An 18,499-nucleotide genomic window follows, 5' to 3' on the forward strand; every position below is an offset into this window, starting at 1 on the left:
AAGTCTGTTTAGTTGGCATCATTGATCTCAGTAATCCACTTGTTCAACATGCATACAAACAAATCCAAAAAGTTACCATTAAAGTTTGTCCAAACATGTCAAGCGATGTTTCTAATTAATCCTCAGGTACTCTAATATCTAAATAAATGATCATATTTAAGATGGAGAATAGTATGTTCAATAGGGAAGATAAATAACGAAGAGCGCACACCTCATTCACGCGCGCAACAAGACTCGTTTTCTAATGAGAGACACCTTGGAAAAACTACAACTATTTGTTCATTTTTCAAGAAACAAGCCTGAAACCCTGTCTAAAGACTGTTGACATCTAGTGGAAGCCATAGGAACTACAATCTGGGTCCTATTTATTTGTATATCCCATAGGCTAGCATTGAAATGGCCTGTGACCTCAAAAAACTAATTCTGGATGGATTTTCCTCTGGTTTTTGCCTGCCATATCAGTTCTGTCATACTCACAAACATTATTTTAACAGTTCTAGAAACTTCGCAACAGCGCAGCGCAGCGCCTCTTCAACCTCAGGAGGCTGAAGAAATCTGACAAAGTTTTACAAATGCACAATCCAGAGCATCCTGTCGGGCTGTATCACAGCCTGGTACGGCAACTGCATCGCCCTCAACAGCAAGGCTCTCCAGAGGGTGGTGCGGTCTGCACAACCATCACCAGGGGCAAAATATTTGCCCTCCGTGACACCTACAGCACCTGATGTCACAGGAAGGCCAAAAAGATCATCAAGGACAACAACCACCCGAGCCACACACCGCTATCATCCATTATTCATATCACATGTATATACTGTATTTTATACCATCTACTGGACCTTGCCTATGTCGCTCGGCAATCGCACATCCAAATACTTATATGCCCATATTCTCATTCCCCCTTTAGATTTGTGTGCATTAGGTAGTTGTTGGGGAATTGTTAGATCACTTGTTAGATTTGAGTGTATTAGGTAGTTGTTGGGAATTGTTAGATTATTTGTTAGATATTACTGCACTGTTGGAACTAGAAGCATAAGCGCAAGCCGATTTATATAACATTTCTTACGATCTTCACAAATGAAATATGTTTAGTATTCAACGTGTGCCTTGCACAATCGTGTGTGTTTTTGTATTCAGTGTGTCAAACCTCAGATGGACCAACAACAACAAAAACGGTGGGCGGGGTCAAAGGAGCCCAGCCCCTAACTGCACACTACAGTCAGGGGAACTGTGTTTGATGCGAACTACGTATTGTTTTGTACCAGCAGACACAGTTTGGAGGCGTTGTACGAGTAAATGGCCCAATGGCCTTGGTCGTCTCATCAACGGCCAATTACGACGCGCGTTATCACACACCAACATTCTGACGGACGCCATGATTCTGCTTTTCCTTCAGTGGGTAACAGCTGACCCAAAGTGAATTAGAAAAACAAAGGAAACGTAACGTACTCGCCATCGCTGATTGGTATGCTCATACAGGTAGCTGAACCATCATATTCTCAGTCATAGATACGCATTTGTTTGTGTACGAAAACGTTACTTTTACGAGACGTATGAGCTAGATAGCTAATACCAGTCAGCTAAACCAACACGAATGCTAACCCAGTTAGCTAACCATAAAAATGGGTAGCTAGCTAGAACCCTAACGCTAGTTGCAAACTATATAAACTAGTTATCCAGCTATATAGCAAAACGTGCTAATCCATGAGGGATAGCCACATTTCCTCGTTGCTACTTTAACTATTGGTTTCTGTTTTGTTAACTAACGTTAGCTAGCTAACTAGACTCTGAAGTCAATCTAGAAGTCGAGGGAGGCTGAAGTATTTGATAGCTGATATCTGGCTAGTTATGTAAACGTACTCGAAAGGCTAGCTAACTAAACTATCTATCTCTGAAGCTCATATGGCTCAATGTAATTAAGCCAATGTATATAAACTTTACCCAGTATGCAAATCAAGCCGAATTGCAAAGATAGCTGCATTTGTGTTGAACTAACAAAGTGAAATTTTGTTTTGGATGTCATGTTATTTTTTTGTGGTTATTAACTTTAGGTAGCATATGCTACGACATTAGTTAACTTTAACTTACCAGCTAACGTTAGCTAAACCAGTAGCCAATGCCAAAAATAAACTATTATGGAAATTAGCTAGCTTGCAAACAACTTGCAAGATGCAATCCATTAGTCTTTGACCTCAATTTGTCAGAAACAAAGGTTTGTGAACGTGTTAGCCACACTGTCAACGTGATGGCAAGTTATTTTATGTATCAGAAATAATTAACGTTAGTAAGGTATGTGTGTTTATGCTTACTGACAGCACAACCCCCTCCTAAACTTGCCTGAAGTTAAAATGTGATTTACAGGAAGGTCTTGTTTTTGTCATTATTAAGAAAGCTAGGCTAGCTAAGTCTTTGCTTTTGTGGTAGCTCCTAAACTCAACACGTGGATCTTGCAGTTTGTACCATCTTGACACATGTCCCTTACAGTGTCAATCTGTTTTTCTGATTGTGTTAAGATGTGTCTTGATTTTAGAATTGAAGCAAAATAATTTGTGTATACGTGTTTTTCTATGGCTCTCTTATTAAGAGTGCTCATTCATCAGCCTCTTGTTTGTTTGTTTTTTGGCACTGTTTCCACTAGTTACCACAGCCATAAAGTAAAAATTGGCTATCGTAAAAAAATATATATAAATAAAATGTGCTTTTTGATCTTAATTTAAGGTTAGTATTAGCCATAAGGTTAGCAGTGTGGTTAAGGTTAGGATGAGATTTAATCAGATTTTAAGAGAAATTGTAGATAGGGTTCATGACTTTGTGGCTGTGGTAACTACTGACGACCATTTGGCACAGGGTCTGAATCTGTGGCGCTGAATGAATTGCAGGTTGAATCAGCTGTCTACGGAGTGGTTTTTACTAGAGGTGTACATTTCGTTTCTGAAAAAAAAAAACTGTTGTCGACTGCTTTGCATGTTTTGGAGATGGCCCTGTGGAATAAGTGGTGAATTGTAAGTACTTTAGGCTAGAGAAAAATAGCTGCAACAGAGAGGCATGTTATATCCATGTTAAAAACAACAAACTTAAAGAATATTTCAGTGAGTGCAGGTTTTTCCTTTCTTCAAATAACTTTAGTCTAAACAGACTTGCAAAGTACTGTATTGAAGTTGCATTATCTTAGACTTGTGTTTTTTTTCCCCTCACAGGTTTGTAAATATTAGGTGTTCTAGGCATTCATGTGTTAGGCTATTTGCATATGAGTCAAAATCTCCAGGATAGCTCTTTGAGGGTATGGTTTCAAATGGATCACGCAATGTATTTAAAAAAAAAAATGTTTAGTGTTACAGGGATGCCCAAGGAAAAATATGATCCGCCAGACCCGAGGCGGATGTACACGATAATGTCCACTGAGGAGGCAGCCAATGGGAAGAAGTCATACTGGGCTGAGCTCGAAATCAGTGGTGAGGACCGGTTGGGGCGGCATTACATGCTACAGCATCAAATACAGATGAAAGTGTTTGGCTTAGCGCATGTCAAAAAGCTCATTGTGGTGACGGCATTAGTATGTATTAGTCACTTCACCCCTAACTACATGTACAAATGACCTCGACTAACCTGTACTAACCTGTATATAGCCTCATAATTGTTTATTGTGTTACTATTTTTTTTTTAAAGTAAATGTTTCCTTAACTATTTTCTTAACTGCATTGTTGGTTAAGGGCTTGAAAGTAAGCATTTCACTGTAAAGTCTACACCTGTTGTATTCGGTGCATGTGACTAAATACCATTTGATTTGAAGGCTTCCAACACGTAAGCCTATGCACTGGAGGTTGGTGGCAGCTTAATTGGGGAGAATGGGCTCGGGGTAATGACTGGAGTCTAGCAAACACATGGTTTCCAGGTGTTTGATGCCATTCCCTTTGCTCTGTTCACTATGTGCCGTTCTCCCCTCAGCAACCTCCCGTGGCCTAGTAGGTGTGTTCTTTATTTCTATTTAAATTACTGTAGTGTATTTCTGTGCTCCTGTTTTCACGGACTCTCTTGTCCCCTCATTCCCCCACTTGCCTGGGCAGGTAAAGTGAGGAGTCTGAGCACCTCGTTATGGACGTTGACTCACCTCACTGCTCTTCATATCGGCGATAACTCCCTCTGTCGTATCCCGCCTGATATTGCCAAACTTCAAAACCTGGTGTACCTGGACCTCTCATCCAACAAGATCAGGAGCCTGCCTGCCGAGCTTGGCGACATAGTGTCTCTCAGGTCTGTCAGTCTACAGTGGCAACAATTCAATGTGCACTAAGTGATGCTAGTTTGGAGAACTAAAATCCACATTACTGTTATTGTCTTCCACATGAGAAATGATATGCGCTAACAGCTATTGATATGGCCTGTTAAAGAGAAGAGTTAGATGTTCCTCTTTTACAAAATAGCATTGGAATTAACCTGGTTTCTGTTTCATTTAACCCCTTTCTACAATTCTCATGCTTCAACCCCTGTTGTTCTTAGTAGTTTCCATTATAATTCGAAATGATGTGTGTTTGTTCATTCAGTCAACATTGCCATTTCAGAGTCTAGGGAATTTAGACTGAGAGCACATTCTATAAAGGAGATGGATGAAGAGACATTTCAGGCTCCCATGTGTGGTATTGCATATCCTTATTCCTCATTATTATTGAAATTGGTAATAGCTAGTTACTCTGTTTCAAGGACATTTTTGTTTGTATCGCTCCTGTGTATCCGCTCTTCTGCACCTGACCCTCAATGAAACATTGCTCAGTAACTGGCTGAGCAGACATGGAAATGACCTGAACAGATACTTATTGATTGACAGAGGATCGTTATGTGTTACTTCAGAGGGATTTCTACAGCTCTGGTGACTTGACAAAAGCCTTCACTTCTTTGATTACTTTCTGAATCTTATTCTGTCCCGAGCATCCTAAAACACGTCTGTCTTACCTCTTCTACAGGGAACTTATTTTAAACAACAACCAGTTGAGGGTTCTACCTTTTGAGCTTGGAAAACTGTTTCAGTTACAAACACTGGGATTAAAAGGTAAGCTTCACTTCATACTCATTTAAGTTTTGGTTGTTTGGGTTTTCTAAATTCATAGGGATTTGAAATCTTGGGTTTTCTCTAAGGATTCCCTTGTGTAGTTTTAGCTCTAATAATAATCTGTGTATGCCTATTTGGTTGCTCAGCCAAGTGATTTCCAGAGTAGAGGTCACAGAATGAGAGATGTGGCATTGTTTTCATTCTGCATCCTTGAACCTGTGTAGTGTCTTCATTTTCTTTCTGTTTCCTCCACAGGAAACCCACTCGCACAAGAAATATTGAACCTCTACCAGGAGCATGATGGCACAAGGAAACTGCTCAACTACCTTCTGGGCAATCTGTCAGGGATTAAACGAGGTGAGTCCAAATACAAGAAATGGATGTTGTTGTTCCTGTGTTGTGTTGAATTGTGAGTATGTTAGTTAGCAGGTATTAAATAAGTTGCTTTTCTTTGACATTGGGTGAATGGAATGACTTGGCAGTTAGTTGATCTTGATGATCCTATTCAAGAGCAGTGTCAGGATGACTCATGTTCCCCCTATCTGTCTCAGTCAGCTCAGAGCAGCCCCCACCCAGATTATGGATTGTTCAGGCCGAGCCGGACCGGGCAAGAACAGCAGGTAACAAACTCATCCACCCTTACAAATCACTTGCAATGCCTATTGAAAGCCTCATATCAACACACACATTGTTTTGTGTGTGTGTGTGTTGATCATATTCAGAGCCATAATGAGACTTGGATAATCTCCTGTTTACGTCCCTATGTCCTTTGCTAGCCCTGTTCTCAGTGATGTGCTACAACGTGCTGTGTGATAAGTACGCCACTCGCCAGCTGTACAGCTACTGCCCCTCTTGGGCCCTCAACTGGGAGTTCAGGAAGAAGTCCATCATGCAGGAGATCCTGAACTGCAGTGCTGACATCATCAGCCTACAGGTGGGCAGACGGACACACTGGGATTTAATACTGACCGCTGCAATGAATTATGACACGTGCGTGGTACAATCGGTCTAGCATCAGATGGCAGGACAACCGTGTCACCTTAGAATGACATCTGTTGGATGAGAATGGGGGTTGGAGTTCCATAGTTTACAGGTCCTATACTTTGAATAATGCACCTTCAAAATGTACACTAACTGGAATTGTCCTGGTTTTTCCTTAACAGGAAGTGGAAACAGTTCAGTACTACAGCTATTTCCTGCCAGAGCTGAAGGAGCAAGGTTACGAGGGCTTCTTTAGCCCTAAGTCCCGTGCCAGGACCATGTCAGAGTGCGACCGCAAGCATGTGGACGGCTGCGCAATATTTTACAGAACCGAAAAGTGAGTTGACACCACGCTGCCAACTGTCAACTGTCAGTCCTAATTAGATTGTGAACTCACACATGTATTAAGGATGTCAACGGTTAATCGGTTAGCCGCCAAAAATACGTTTGACCGGTCATGCTTATCGGTCCATAGTTTAATCTGCATAATTTAGAGGTATTAAATTGTCACTTGTGTATTTTCTTTCGTCATCATGTATCTTATCACACACTCACAGCATACAAGACTAGTTTGAGGAGAGGAATGTCCTGTCAGCTCTTCACTGGACTGAAACATTCATTGCGCAACAAATAACAATTCTAAATGCAATCGTGTGTAAAAAATAAAAATACATTTTGATGGCCACAATTTCAAAAGGAGCTTTTTTTCATTTGTCAATCTCAACTTGTAAATCAAGTGCGCCTCCCTCTTGCCATTCGAGTGCGTAGGCTATAGTCAACGGTAGGGAGGCTATCAGCGCGTCACCCACCACTTTGCAATGTGAGCTTGAGGCAGTAATTGTCTGAAAGCTGAACGTTTTACTTTACTTCATATAATGAGGCATGTCTTAAAATCTTTCCATAGAAACATGGAGGCAAATATCTTATAAAGACTTCTTGATGCCATTAACCAGCATTTCTCTCCTGTTCCATTGGTTTCCACATCAACTGTCTTTTGTTATCCTTGGAGCCAAAGGCACGATCCTGGTCATATTAGCAACACATCCTAGTTGTTGTAGATTCCCCCTCTAAGTTTCTAGTGGAGAGTTTCATCTCTGTCACATTTTGGTCTGCTGTTTAGAACTGTGTTTTCCAGCTAATTTCATTTTGGTAAATGTTTGAAAATGACTTAGCTGCTTCATTACATTACAGCAGTTGCATGTTCAATAATAGGCTATAGCTTTTTGACTAAGACAATAGACTTGCTATTGTTGCATGGTTCCATTTTTAAGCTCTTAATTAAAAATGTCCGGTCCTTATAGGCATGCATATTATAAGAGAGGAAGTGTGAGGTTTCACTCTCGCCAAAATCTGTCCAAAACAAGCCAATGTGTTTCTGTCACCTGCCTTCCAGCCTTGGGACGACTACCATTTTATTAGGGGGCAGAAATAAACATCTCTTCATTATATACAGATCTCTGAAAGTATCTTCTGTTGGTCATGTCATTTTACTGTTTGATAAACATGTAACCTTAACTGGTTGAGGGTCAGTTAGTCGGCAGGAACATTTACTGAAATGTGTATCCTTAGTGTGTGTGGACACTGTATGTATGACATTTACCCTGTGTGTGTGTTTCAGAGGTGTAATGATTCCAAGTTCAGCCATTGCAGAATAGCCTTTTTAAGCTGTCCCAGAGGCAGCAGATTGCACTCACCTTTCTGTTCTGCCTCTCCTCTCACCGGTCTGTTCTGACTCTCCTCCTCTCTACTGTATAGATTCAGCCTGGTACAGAAACACACAGTGGAATTCAACCAGCTGGCCATGGCCAACTCTGAGGGCTCTGAGGCCATGCTCAACAGAGTCATGACTAAGGACAACATTGGTGTGGCTGCGCTTCTAGAGGTGCGCAAGGAGATGATTGAGCAGTCTGGTAGGTCTCACCACACACGAAAGCAGTGGGAATTCCATAGGGCTTAAATGTTTCCCATGTAGAAACGCTGCTGTTATGCTGTGTGTTTGTCCAGCGGGGAAGTCTCTGCACGGCGTGGAGAAACAGCTCCTCCTGGTGGCCAACGCTCACATGCACTGGGACCCGGCGTACTCAGACGTCAAGGTGGTCCAGACCGTCATGTTCATGTCTGAGGTGAAGAACATCGTAGACAAGGCTACACGCAGCCTCAAGCTCTCCTCCATCACCGGGGAGACCAACGCCGTCCCACTCGTCCTGTGTGCTGACCTCAACTCACTGCCTGACTCTGGTGAGTGGATGACTGGACTGGCTCAGTTGAATAAGTGAGCGTGCTCTACTGTAGTGACGTTTGTAATGCCTGGTGGTATGTGTGTGTTTGCGGGCCTGCAGGTGTGGTGGAGTTCCTGAGCTCGGGTGGAGTGGACAGCACCCACAAAGACTTTCAGGAGCTGCGCTACATCGACAGCTTGACGAACTTCAACTGCAACGGAAAGAAGGACACGTCCAACGGCAGGATCACCCACGACTTCAAGCTGAAGAGTGCCTATGAAAACGGCCTGATGCCTTACACCAACTATACTTTCCACTTCAAGGTGAGACTGTCACGTCTTCCGTCTTCTGTGTAGCACGTTCTTTTTTGCGTTGGTGTAAATTTAGCGTCAAGCTGTCTGGAATGTTCTAAAAGCCTGGGCTATTATGAAGGCTTGGGTCACGCTGATTAATCTTCTCCAGCCCGGGTGATGTGAATGTATTGCCATCTAACGTGCTTTTCCTCTCTGTGCAGGGCATCATTGACTACATCTTCTACTCTCAGCCTACGCTCAATGTGTTGGGGGTTCTGGGTCCCCTGGATCCTCACTGGCTCCATGAGAACAATATCAACGGCTGTCCCCACCCCCACATCCCCTCCGATCACTTCTCCCTGTTTGCACAACTGGAGCTGCTCTTTCCCAGCCCGTCGTCAGTCAACGGAATCCACCTGCCAGGGCGCAGGTAGTTTTCAGAGCCACGAGGGAGCTGACGCTCTAATCTTGTTCTATTTTTCCTGCAAAGTCTATTTAAGAATATTCTGGATAAATCTATGTACAATCAGAGAGGGGGGGGGGTGTGTACGGCCATCATTCCCCCCAAGGATTTTAACGGAAGCAAAAGCTCACGGCAAGTCTTTACCTCCTTTCCTGGGCACAATTTGATGTTGTATTTTTTTTCGCGCCATATCACACTTTGCAGTCCTTGGTGTTATACAGTTTTTACATCACCTACAGATAAGTTGTTGAATTATTGTGTGGCAAATGGTCAAATCTAAAAGTGAGATATTTTGATAGGGAAGGAGTCGTGTCACCACACTCCAGCCCGAGCGAACAGGTACATCTCAAGTTGCCACCGATCAACTAGATAAACCCACGAGGCCGATATACCTGTTTTTAACCAGAGTCTGTCTCAGCCTCTACGACTCCAAATCCATTCCCATGCATTGCTGTATCTTGCCATAAAGGTGTGTTGAACAGTGTAGCAGGTTTGGAGATGCTGGAGAGAGCAGGCCAAATGTTGTTTTTCCACTCGCTGATGCGGAGACCACCTCTCCAGGTGCTAAAATCCTGTCCTCTAACTCAGCGGCTCCATTTTATACTGAGTGGCGCAATCGCTCTGTGCAGCTAAGGCACAACAGCATTTCCAAACCTCTTTGAAATACTGCTGTAAAATGTCTATTACAAGTGGAATGGTGCCGTAACAGTGATGATACATGTACACATTCCGGCTTGTAGCGTATCGAGACACACAGGATTAACACCTCACTCCTGCTCTGTTTTTATAGTCTAATATGAACAGAGCAAAATTAAGGGACCACCTTTTTAATATTTCAAAGCATTTTTTACTTTTAATCACACATCAAGTGCCATACAGAGCCATCATTTGAATCTAGCGTCAGATATTCAAATATTACGACAACCACCTGTTATTCATTCAGTGACCATTAGTGGTCCTTAGTGATGGGGCTTAGGGATTTAGAAAAGGGAAAATGGGCAGTCTGACTTGACAGCTTCCCAACATGTTGTCCTAGGCCAGAGAGCCCATCTCTGACCGCATAACTATGTAGCCATTTAGAATTGGTCAGGGGCCAAGTTGTGTTAAGTTGCATTATGGTTTAAAGCTGGGTGGACAGCCCCCTAGAAACATGCTCTAACAGACAGAGCTGTAAGCAAATGTCAATTGTAAAGACATCCACGCTCTAAACAGGGTTATTCCTTTCCATTACTAATAGCTATTTGTTTGATATAGAAACTTGGACTCAACTTGATTGTATATGAACTGCAGAAGTCATAATACGCTGTGTTATTTTGTACCTGTAAGTATGGCCAGTTTTTGCAAAAATGATTGTATTGTAAATTTTAAGGCAAAATTTGTCTCCATTTTAACGTTAAAGAAATGTAAAAGTCTAGCTTGTACAATCGTTTTTTTTCTTTCAGGTTTCCGCTGTTGAAATTTGCACTCAGCCAGGTTCCATTTCCCCGATGAACCACTTGTTTTTCTTTTTTCAAATATATATTGAATGCATTTCACAGAGGCAGGTTTATTGCATTGTTGCCACATCTCTTTTGGCATTTGGGGTAAAACCAGAAACCTTTAGCCTCACTGATTCTCTTCTCAAAATGGCACTGCCAGTGCTATCAGTGAACACCTGAACTGTCTCCTATTTCTCTCTGAAGTGTTTTAACATTGTGAGTCGTTGGTTTATTAGATATCAGACTTTAGTCGTTTTTTTCCCCCCTTCTCTTAGTTATTTAGAGTTATCGGGATGTTTTTTCTTTTTTGCAGATGACACTATAAACCACTTGTCTCTAACTACTACACCACTTGTCTCTAATGTATTTAGGTCTGTTTTTATCATGTCCTCTATTGTTTTTGGAGGAAACCGATCATGAAGAAGTCTTGTGTAAAATGGTTCCATCGGACTCCTCAACTCAGGCCATTCTCTCTTTAAGTTTTGTTTCATGTTATGTTTTGTTTATGTCTACTAGACCTACAGTGTTGATGCATTCTACTTCAAGGCCATGTGTGAAGTCCACTTACATGCAGTACAAAAAATACCAAGGTAAAAATGGGGGCATAATGTGCTATTCCGAAATATTGCTCTGAGTCTGTTGTGGTCCAGTCCGTTGTGACCCAGAATAGTGGCGTGGTCCAGCTTTTTTGCAAATCAGTGGATATACAGTTGAAGTCGGGAGTTTACATACACTTAGGTTGGAGTCATTAAACTCGTTTTTCAACCACTCCACAAATTTCTTGTTAACAAACTATAGTTTTTGCAAGTCGGTTAGGACATCTACTTTGTGCATGACACAAGTCATTTTTCCTACAATTGTTTACAGACAGATTATTTCACTTCTAATTCACTATCACAATTCCAGTGGGTCAGAAGTTTACATACACAAAGTTGACTGTGCCTTTAAACAGCTTGGAAAATTCCAGAAAATGTCATGGCTTTAGAAGCTTCTGATAGGCTAATTGACATCATTTGAGTCAGTTGGAGGTGTACCTGTGGATGTATTTCAAGGCCTACCTTCAAACTCTGTGCCTCTTTGCTTGACATCATGGGAAAATCAAAAGAAATCAGTCCAAGACCTCAGAAAAAAAGACCTCCACAAGTCTGGTTCATCCTTGGGAGCAATTTCCAAACGGCACGTTTATCTGTACAAACAATAGTACGCAAGTATACACCATGGGACCATGCAGCCGCCATACCGCTCGAGAAGGAGATGCGTTCTGTCTCCTAGAAATGAATGTACTTTGGTGCGAAAAGTGCAAATCAATTCCAGAACAACAGCAAAGGACCTTGTGAAGATGCTGGCGGAAACCGGTACAAAAGTATCTATATCCACAGTAAAACGAGTCGTATATCGACCTGAAAAGCCACTCAGCAAGGAAGAAGCCACTGCTCCAAAACAGCCATAAAAAAGCCAGACTACGGTTTGCAACTGCACATGGAGACAAAGATTGTACTTTTTGGAGAAATGTCCTCTGCTCTGATGAAACACAAATAGAACTGTTTGGCCATAATGACCATCGTTATGTTTGGAGGAAAAAGGGCGACACTTGCAAGCTGAAGAACACCATCCCAACCATGAAGCACGGTGGTGGCATCATGTTGTGGGGGTGCTTTGCTGCAGGAGGGACTGGTGCACTTCACAAAATAGATGGCAGGATGAGGAAGGGAATGATGTGGATATATTGAAGCAACATCTCAAGACATCAGTCAGGAAGTTAAAGCTTTGTTGCATATGGGTCTTCCAAATGGACAATGTTGTAGCAAAATGGCTTAAGGACAACAAAGTCAAGGTATTGGAATGGCCATCACAAAGCCCTGACCTCAATCCTATAGAAAATGTGTGGGCAGAACTGAAGAATGTGTGTGAGCAAGGAGGCCTACAAACCTGACTCAGTTACATCAGCTCTGTCAGGAGGAATGGGCCAAAATTCACCCAACTTATTGTGGGAAGCTTGTGGAAGGTGACCTGAAGCGTTTGACCCAAGTTAAACTATTTAAAGGCAATGCTACCAAATACTAATTGAGTGTATGTAAACTTCTGACTCACTGGGAATGTGATAAAATAAATCAAATATTAAATAAATCACTCTGCTATTATTCTGACATTTCACATTCTTAAAATAAAGTGGTGATCCTAACTGACCTTAGATGTGATTTTTACTATGATTAAATGTCAGGGATTGTGAAACTGAGTTTAAATGTATTTGGCTAAGGTGTATGTAAACTTCAACTGTATAACATATGATCTGTTTAAATTATGGATATTTTCTCACAAGGCCAATTTTCTTGTTTGTTTTGTTCTGTTCTCCTGAAGTTTATTTTATTTGAAGGTTTGATGAGCACTTTATTCTAGAACACTAGCGTAGCTACTCGTATGGCTTTTTTAAATGACTTTTTTTTTTTTTAATGAATTTTACCAAGCAGGAGAACTGATGGAGAGGGTACGGTCTTGGTCCTTTTCTGTTGTCCCTTGAAAAACAGATTTAATTTTTTTTTTTTTTTAACAAAAGCAATGTATCTGTTTAATTATATTGGATTGCTGATGGTGTTGTCACTAAGTTTTTGTGTTTGAAATTGTCATAATCCATCACGTTTCCTTTCTTTGACATGAAGTGTTTGTTACATAGGTGTAGTATGATTGGTTTCTTTGACATGAAGTAAGTGTGTGTTACATAGGTGTAGTATGATTGGTTTCTTTGACATGAAGTAAGTGTGTGTTACATAGGTGTAGTATGATTGGTTTCTTTGACATGAAGTAAGTGTGTGTTACATAGGTGTAGTATGATTGGTTTCTTTGACATGAAGTAAGTGTGTGTTACATAGGTGTAGTATGATTGGTTTCTTTGACATGAAGTATGTGTGTGTTGCATAGGTGTAGTATGATTGGTTTCTTTGACATGAAGTATGTGTGTGTTACATAGGTGTAGTATGATTGGTTTCTTTGCTCATTGTTTTACTTTTGTGTAATTCTTAAACCAAATGTTGTTTTGTAAAAATGTTGCCACACCAAATTCTAGATTTTTATGGAGGATTTAAACCGTATTTATAAAGAACAAAACAATTTGCAAATATCTAGAGAAAATAATCATCGATAAATAAAGATTTGTCATCGTCACGAAATGAGATTCTCCAACTTTTAGCTTTGTAAAATCTTATCTGGTACTGGGTAGGGGATGTCTGCTAGTAGCTGAAGAGATGGCTGGCGTAAAAAGCCTATTTGCTTGTAGATGTGCAGCATTTTGAGGTTCCACTGATTTTAGGCAACATTTATCAGACAATTTGTCCCTTACACTGTTTCCCTGGCAGACCCTAGAGCAGGGTTCTCCAACCCTGTTCCTGGAGAGCTACCCTCCTGTAGGTTTTCACTCCAACCCCAGTTGTGACTAACCTGATTCAGCTTATGGACCATCTAATTATTAGTCAGGCGTGCTAGATAACCTTCAGGACGGTAGCTCTCCAGGAACAGAATTGGAGAGCCCTGCTCTAGGGGGACTGGAGATGTTTGGCGGGTGCTACTGTTAGCACAGCCTAGTTGACAACATTGAGCTACTCCCTGGCACTACTTTAGGTGTCTTGACTTCATCTCTAGCCATTTCTCTTACATTTGTTAACCGGTGCATGTTTGGCCACCACCGTCATTGGCAAAATATGAATTTGATGTGACTGACAGATTTGTGGCGCGTCTCAGCCGTCCTTATGAATAATTGACCAAAACTTGCCAATAATAAAAATAATGCTTTAAACTCAACTTTTTGCAAGAGTTTCCTGTTTGTAATGCTTTTGCAGAAGTATTTGGCAGAAATTACAACTTTTCCGTTTTGTCGTCTTTTCCATGCTATTTCCCAATCCATTTACCTTTTCTTTCTGAAAGTAGAGGAAGAAATGCAGTGGTTATGCTTGTGGCCAGCTGAAAGTGAAGAACTGTATAAAGGTAATGCACTGGACCAACTCTTGTTGACCATTTTTATGGAATACCAGCAACAAACTTGCACAATGTTTAAAAAATATATGTATGTATGTATGTGTATATATACACACACACACAACATAATGGCAGCTGTTTTTAATTAAACAATTAAATACATATTATGTAAAGTGAAAAACACCTTGTTTACCATGTCATCCTCCAGTCTTCTTGGTTCGCTTCACTAGTTGTTTGTAACTGGGTCAGTTTGCTTCATTTACACCTCTGTATTTTTCCTACTTCTGGTTGAAAATAAATTCTATATCTGTTTTAAATCCGTGTGTATTGTATTGGTGTGTTGTAGTACTTGAGTCCAGGACTCGGACTCAAGTCACGATTTTCATGACTCGTGACTTGACTGGTATGACTGTCAGAATCTCCCTCCCTTGCATAATTCAACATGCTAGCTACAACAGCAGATGTTTGGATAGCTGCTGTATTAGCAGTCTAATGTTGCTTAGCTGTATACATATTGAAATATACTGTAGCTTCAAAGATCATTGGACTGCAGCTTTTAGGGACTCGACTCCAAACACTTGGACTTGAGGGACTTGAATGCTAGGGACTTGGACTTGTTCAGTGACTTGACTACAACACTTGTGTGTTGTTGTACACCGGAGTGAATCTGTGACTCTGGTAATGTGAGTTATGTCTTGTTCTAGTTGCAGATCCCTATGGGGACAGGCGTGACATTGGGTGACTATTTCAAGGTACATCTCAACTGATATTTAACAACATTTGCTTCAGGAACATGCAGTGCAACAGTCTGGATAAATAAGCAGGGAAATGTTTCTCCTATTAGGTCCCACAGAGGGGATTTCGCCAATCAGAAAATCGTGACTGTGACAGTCAGCCAGCAGATGGTGTCTATGTACCATCGGTTAGAAAGCTCAATCTGATTTGAGGTGGTTTATGAATGGTTTGATTTCCAATAATTCAGCATGTTAGGGGAAAGATGAAAGACCGTTTTCTCTGGACACGGTTGAATACATAGATCGAGGTTCTGTCTTGTGAATGTGAAACTCAACTGGATCCCAGATGAAACTCTGACTGTTTCTTCTCACAGATGGCCGCTGTATCTCCCTGAGTCTGGCGAGAGAGACTACTGATTGTAGCTGCTGCATCGGCATGGTCTTCTGTCTGAGCAGCATCTGTTGCCGTGGGGTTAGGAGGCAAGCTGGGAGGAGGGGCCAAGAAATGTAAAGAGACATCTACATTTCTTGGGAGGGGCATGCGAGTATGAACTTGATATCAGCTCTAGACCCAGACCCTTTTCCATGCTAGGAGAGAGGGGGTTATTTCCTATACGCAGGGGAACATTCACAGCAGATGTTACTAATGGCTTTGCTGTAAACTCTGGGAAATCAATCCATTAGCAGGTCCTCACAATTGGCACGCTCTCAACACTCTCTCTTGCCTTGTCTCTGGCATGTCATTCTGTCACCAGAACAGTTAGTATTGTCAGTACTCGAGCTGGGAAACTGCCACTTTGATCTACTTGCCAGATTGGTATGAGGAGAGGATCAGAGAGTGAGTTTAGAGCTGCTAGCATTAATCCCTTCAGCACAGAGCAACAGTTTGATTCCAGCTCTGTGTAGTTAATCAACGCTGCCATTAGTCTTGATAAGGACAGATTCCGCTCAGCAAACCAAGGAATGTTCTCACTGGAGCGCGCCGTTGGCCCACAGAAACACGGATTGCCTCTGGTGGAGCTGTACATGGCTGGTGAAGGAGTGCTTTGCTAAAGTTAGATTTTTTTCTAACATTCCCAGGAGATAAAATGGTTTTATTATAAAACATTTAGAAAAAAACTTTTGTAAATCTATCAAGTAGAAAATCAAGCTTGCCACTATTGAGTGGCATGGTTTGATACAAATGTTATTGTTGCACAGTGCTCTACGAGAGCTGTCCGTGGGAGCACTGACACCTAGCCTTTCTGGCCTGTGCTGAGGTTCATTCACCTTGAAACACCATGAGCCAAAGTTAGTGGATTGCACATTTATCTTTTCCCCAGAAAGCACTCTCCCTATGTTAGTAATGTCACTGTTCAGTTTTTCCTCAAATGACATGGCTTCAGATTATTGGGAGATTATGATCCACGGTTGGTTTGGGTCAAGAAGGCCAACGCAGACAAATCAAAGTTTATTGGTTGCGTGCACAGATTTGCAGGTGCAGTGAAATGCTTGTGTTTCTACCTCCAACAGTGCAGTAATACCTAGCAGTAAAAAACAATACACACATAATCCAGAAATAATCTAATTAAGAAATATCAGAACAAGCCATGTCAGAGGCCGGAATATCTCTATATATATATATATATATATATACACACAGTACCAGTCAAAAGTTTGGACATACCTACTCACTCAAGGGTTTTTCTTTATTTGACTATTTTCTACTATTTTCTACATCAAAACAATATAACACATTTGGAATCATGTAGTAACCAAATGAGTGTTAAAACAAATCAAAATATATTTTATATTTGAGTTCCTTCAAAGTATCCACCCTTTGCCTTGACAGCTTTTTCACACTCTTGCCATTCTCTCAACCAGCTTCATGAGCAATGCTTTTCCAACAGTCTTGGAGTTTACACATATGCTGAGCACTTGTTGGTTGCTTTTCCTTCACTCTGCAGTCCAACTCATCCCAAACCATCTCAATTGGGTTGAGGTCAGGTGATTGTGGAGGCCAGGTCATCTGATGCATCACTCAATCCCTCTCCTTCTTGGTCAAATAAATAGCCATTACGCAGCCTGGAGGTGTTTTGGGTCATTGTCCTGTTGAAAAACAGATGATAGTCCCACTAAGCACAAACCAGATGGGATGGTGTATCGCTGCAGAATGCTGTGGTAGCCATGCTTGTTAAATGTGCCTTGAATTCTAAATAAATCACTGACAGTATCACCAGCAAAAGACCATAACACCACCACCTCCATGCTTCACGGTGGGAACCACACATGCAGAGAACATGCATTCACCTCCTCTGGGTCTCACAAAGAGGCGGTGGTTGGAACCAAAAATCTAAAATTTGGACTCATCAGACCAAAGGACAGATTTCCACCGGTCTAATGTCCATTGCTTGTGTTTCTTGGCCCAAGCAAATCTCTTCTTCTTATTGGTGTCCTTTAGTAGCAATTCGACCATGAAGGCCTGATTCACACAGTCTCCTCTGAACAGTTGATGTTGAGATGTGTCTGTTACTTGAACTCACTGAAGTATTTATCTGGGCTGCAATCTGGGGTGCAGTTAACTCTAATAAATGTATCCTCTGCAGCAGAGGTAACCCTGGGTCTTCCTTTCCTGTGGCGGTCCTCATGAGAGCCATTTTCAACATAGAGCTTGATGGTTTTTGTGACTGCACTTGAGGAAACTTTCAAAGTTCTTGAAAAGTTCTGTATTGACTGACCTTCATGTCTTAATAATGATGGACTGTCATTTATCCTTGCTTAGTTGGGCTGTTCTTTCCATAATATGGACTTGGTCTTGTACCAAATAGGGTTGTCTTCTGTTTACAACCCATACCTTGTCACAACACAACTGATTGGCTCTAATGCATTCACTTTTAACAAGGCACACCTGTAGATTTAGATTCATTCCAGGTGACTACCTCATGAAGCTGGTTGTGTCAATGCCAAGAGTGTGCAAAGCTGTCATCAAAGCCCTAAAGGGTAGCTACTTTGAAGAATCTAAAATATATTTTCAAACACTTTTTTGGTTACTACATGATTCCATATGTGTTATTTCATAGTTTGATTTCTTCACTATTATTCTACAATGTAAAAAAATAAAGGAATAACCCTTGAATAGGTCGGTGTGTCCAAACTTTGGACTGGTAGTGTATATATGATCATTGAAGGACAATATAATGGTCTGTAAAGACAGTATATGAATAGAAACGGTGTGTACATCCGTATATAGGATGAGCCATGGCTATGTTATGTCTTTGGCTATGCCGGATTAATTGATATGACATGCTATTCTGTAAAATAATTTCTCCGTAATTAATATTA

At 41.2% G+C, this 18,499-nt stretch overlaps 1 protein-coding gene across 5 annotated transcripts; it reads left to right on the plus strand.

Annotated features, from left to right (window-relative positions):
- The first annotated feature begins 1,278 nt into the window (after positions 1-1,278).
- LOC112231409 (CCR4-NOT transcription complex subunit 6) lies at positions 1,279-11,298 on the plus strand. Of its 5 annotated transcripts, none has more exons than XM_024398147.2 (13): positions 1,279-1,479; positions 3,331-3,452; positions 3,946-3,966; positions 4,065-4,251; positions 4,959-5,044; positions 5,300-5,401; positions 5,596-5,664; positions 5,821-5,978; positions 6,208-6,362; positions 7,781-7,935; positions 8,030-8,263; positions 8,365-8,567; positions 8,759-11,298. In XM_024398147.2, exons 2-13 carry the CDS (start codon positions 3,341-3,343, stop codon positions 8,969-8,971), a joined length of 1,695 nt encoding a protein of 564 aa, XP_024253915.1. In that variant the 5' UTR covers positions 1,279-1,479; positions 3,331-3,340; the 3' UTR covers positions 8,972-11,298. The 5 variants fall into 5 exon arrangements, with proteins under 5 accessions (XP_024253915.1, XP_042167313.1, XP_024253913.1 ...); XM_024398145.2 differs by lacking the exon at positions 1,279-1,479 and adding an exon at positions 1,498-1,999; XM_042311379.1 differs by lacking the exon at positions 3,946-3,966 and having other exon boundaries at positions 1,280-1,479.
- Positions 11,299-18,499: the final 7,201 nt, after the last annotated feature.

This window comes from Oncorhynchus tshawytscha, linkage group LG33 (genome assembly GCF_018296145.1).
Source record: "Oncorhynchus tshawytscha isolate Ot180627B linkage group LG33, Otsh_v2.0, whole genome shotgun sequence".
NCBI lineage: Eukaryota > Metazoa > Chordata > Actinopteri > Salmoniformes > Salmonidae > Oncorhynchus > Oncorhynchus tshawytscha.

Bases quoted from the DNA above. Each gene is read 5' to 3' on its own strand.
- LOC112231409 (XM_024398145.2), top strand. From the start codon at position 1,947: ATGCAAATCAAGCCGAATTGCAAAGATAGCTGCATTTGTGTTGAACTA. The intron at 3,453-3,945 runs GTGAGGACCGGT...TTCTCCCCTCAG, and splicing joins GGCTGAGCTCGAAATCAGTG to CAACCTCCCGTGGCCTAGTA. The intron at 6,363-7,780 runs GTGAGTTGACAC...TCTACTGTATAG, and splicing joins ATATTTTACAGAACCGAAAA to ATTCAGCCTGGTACAGAAAC.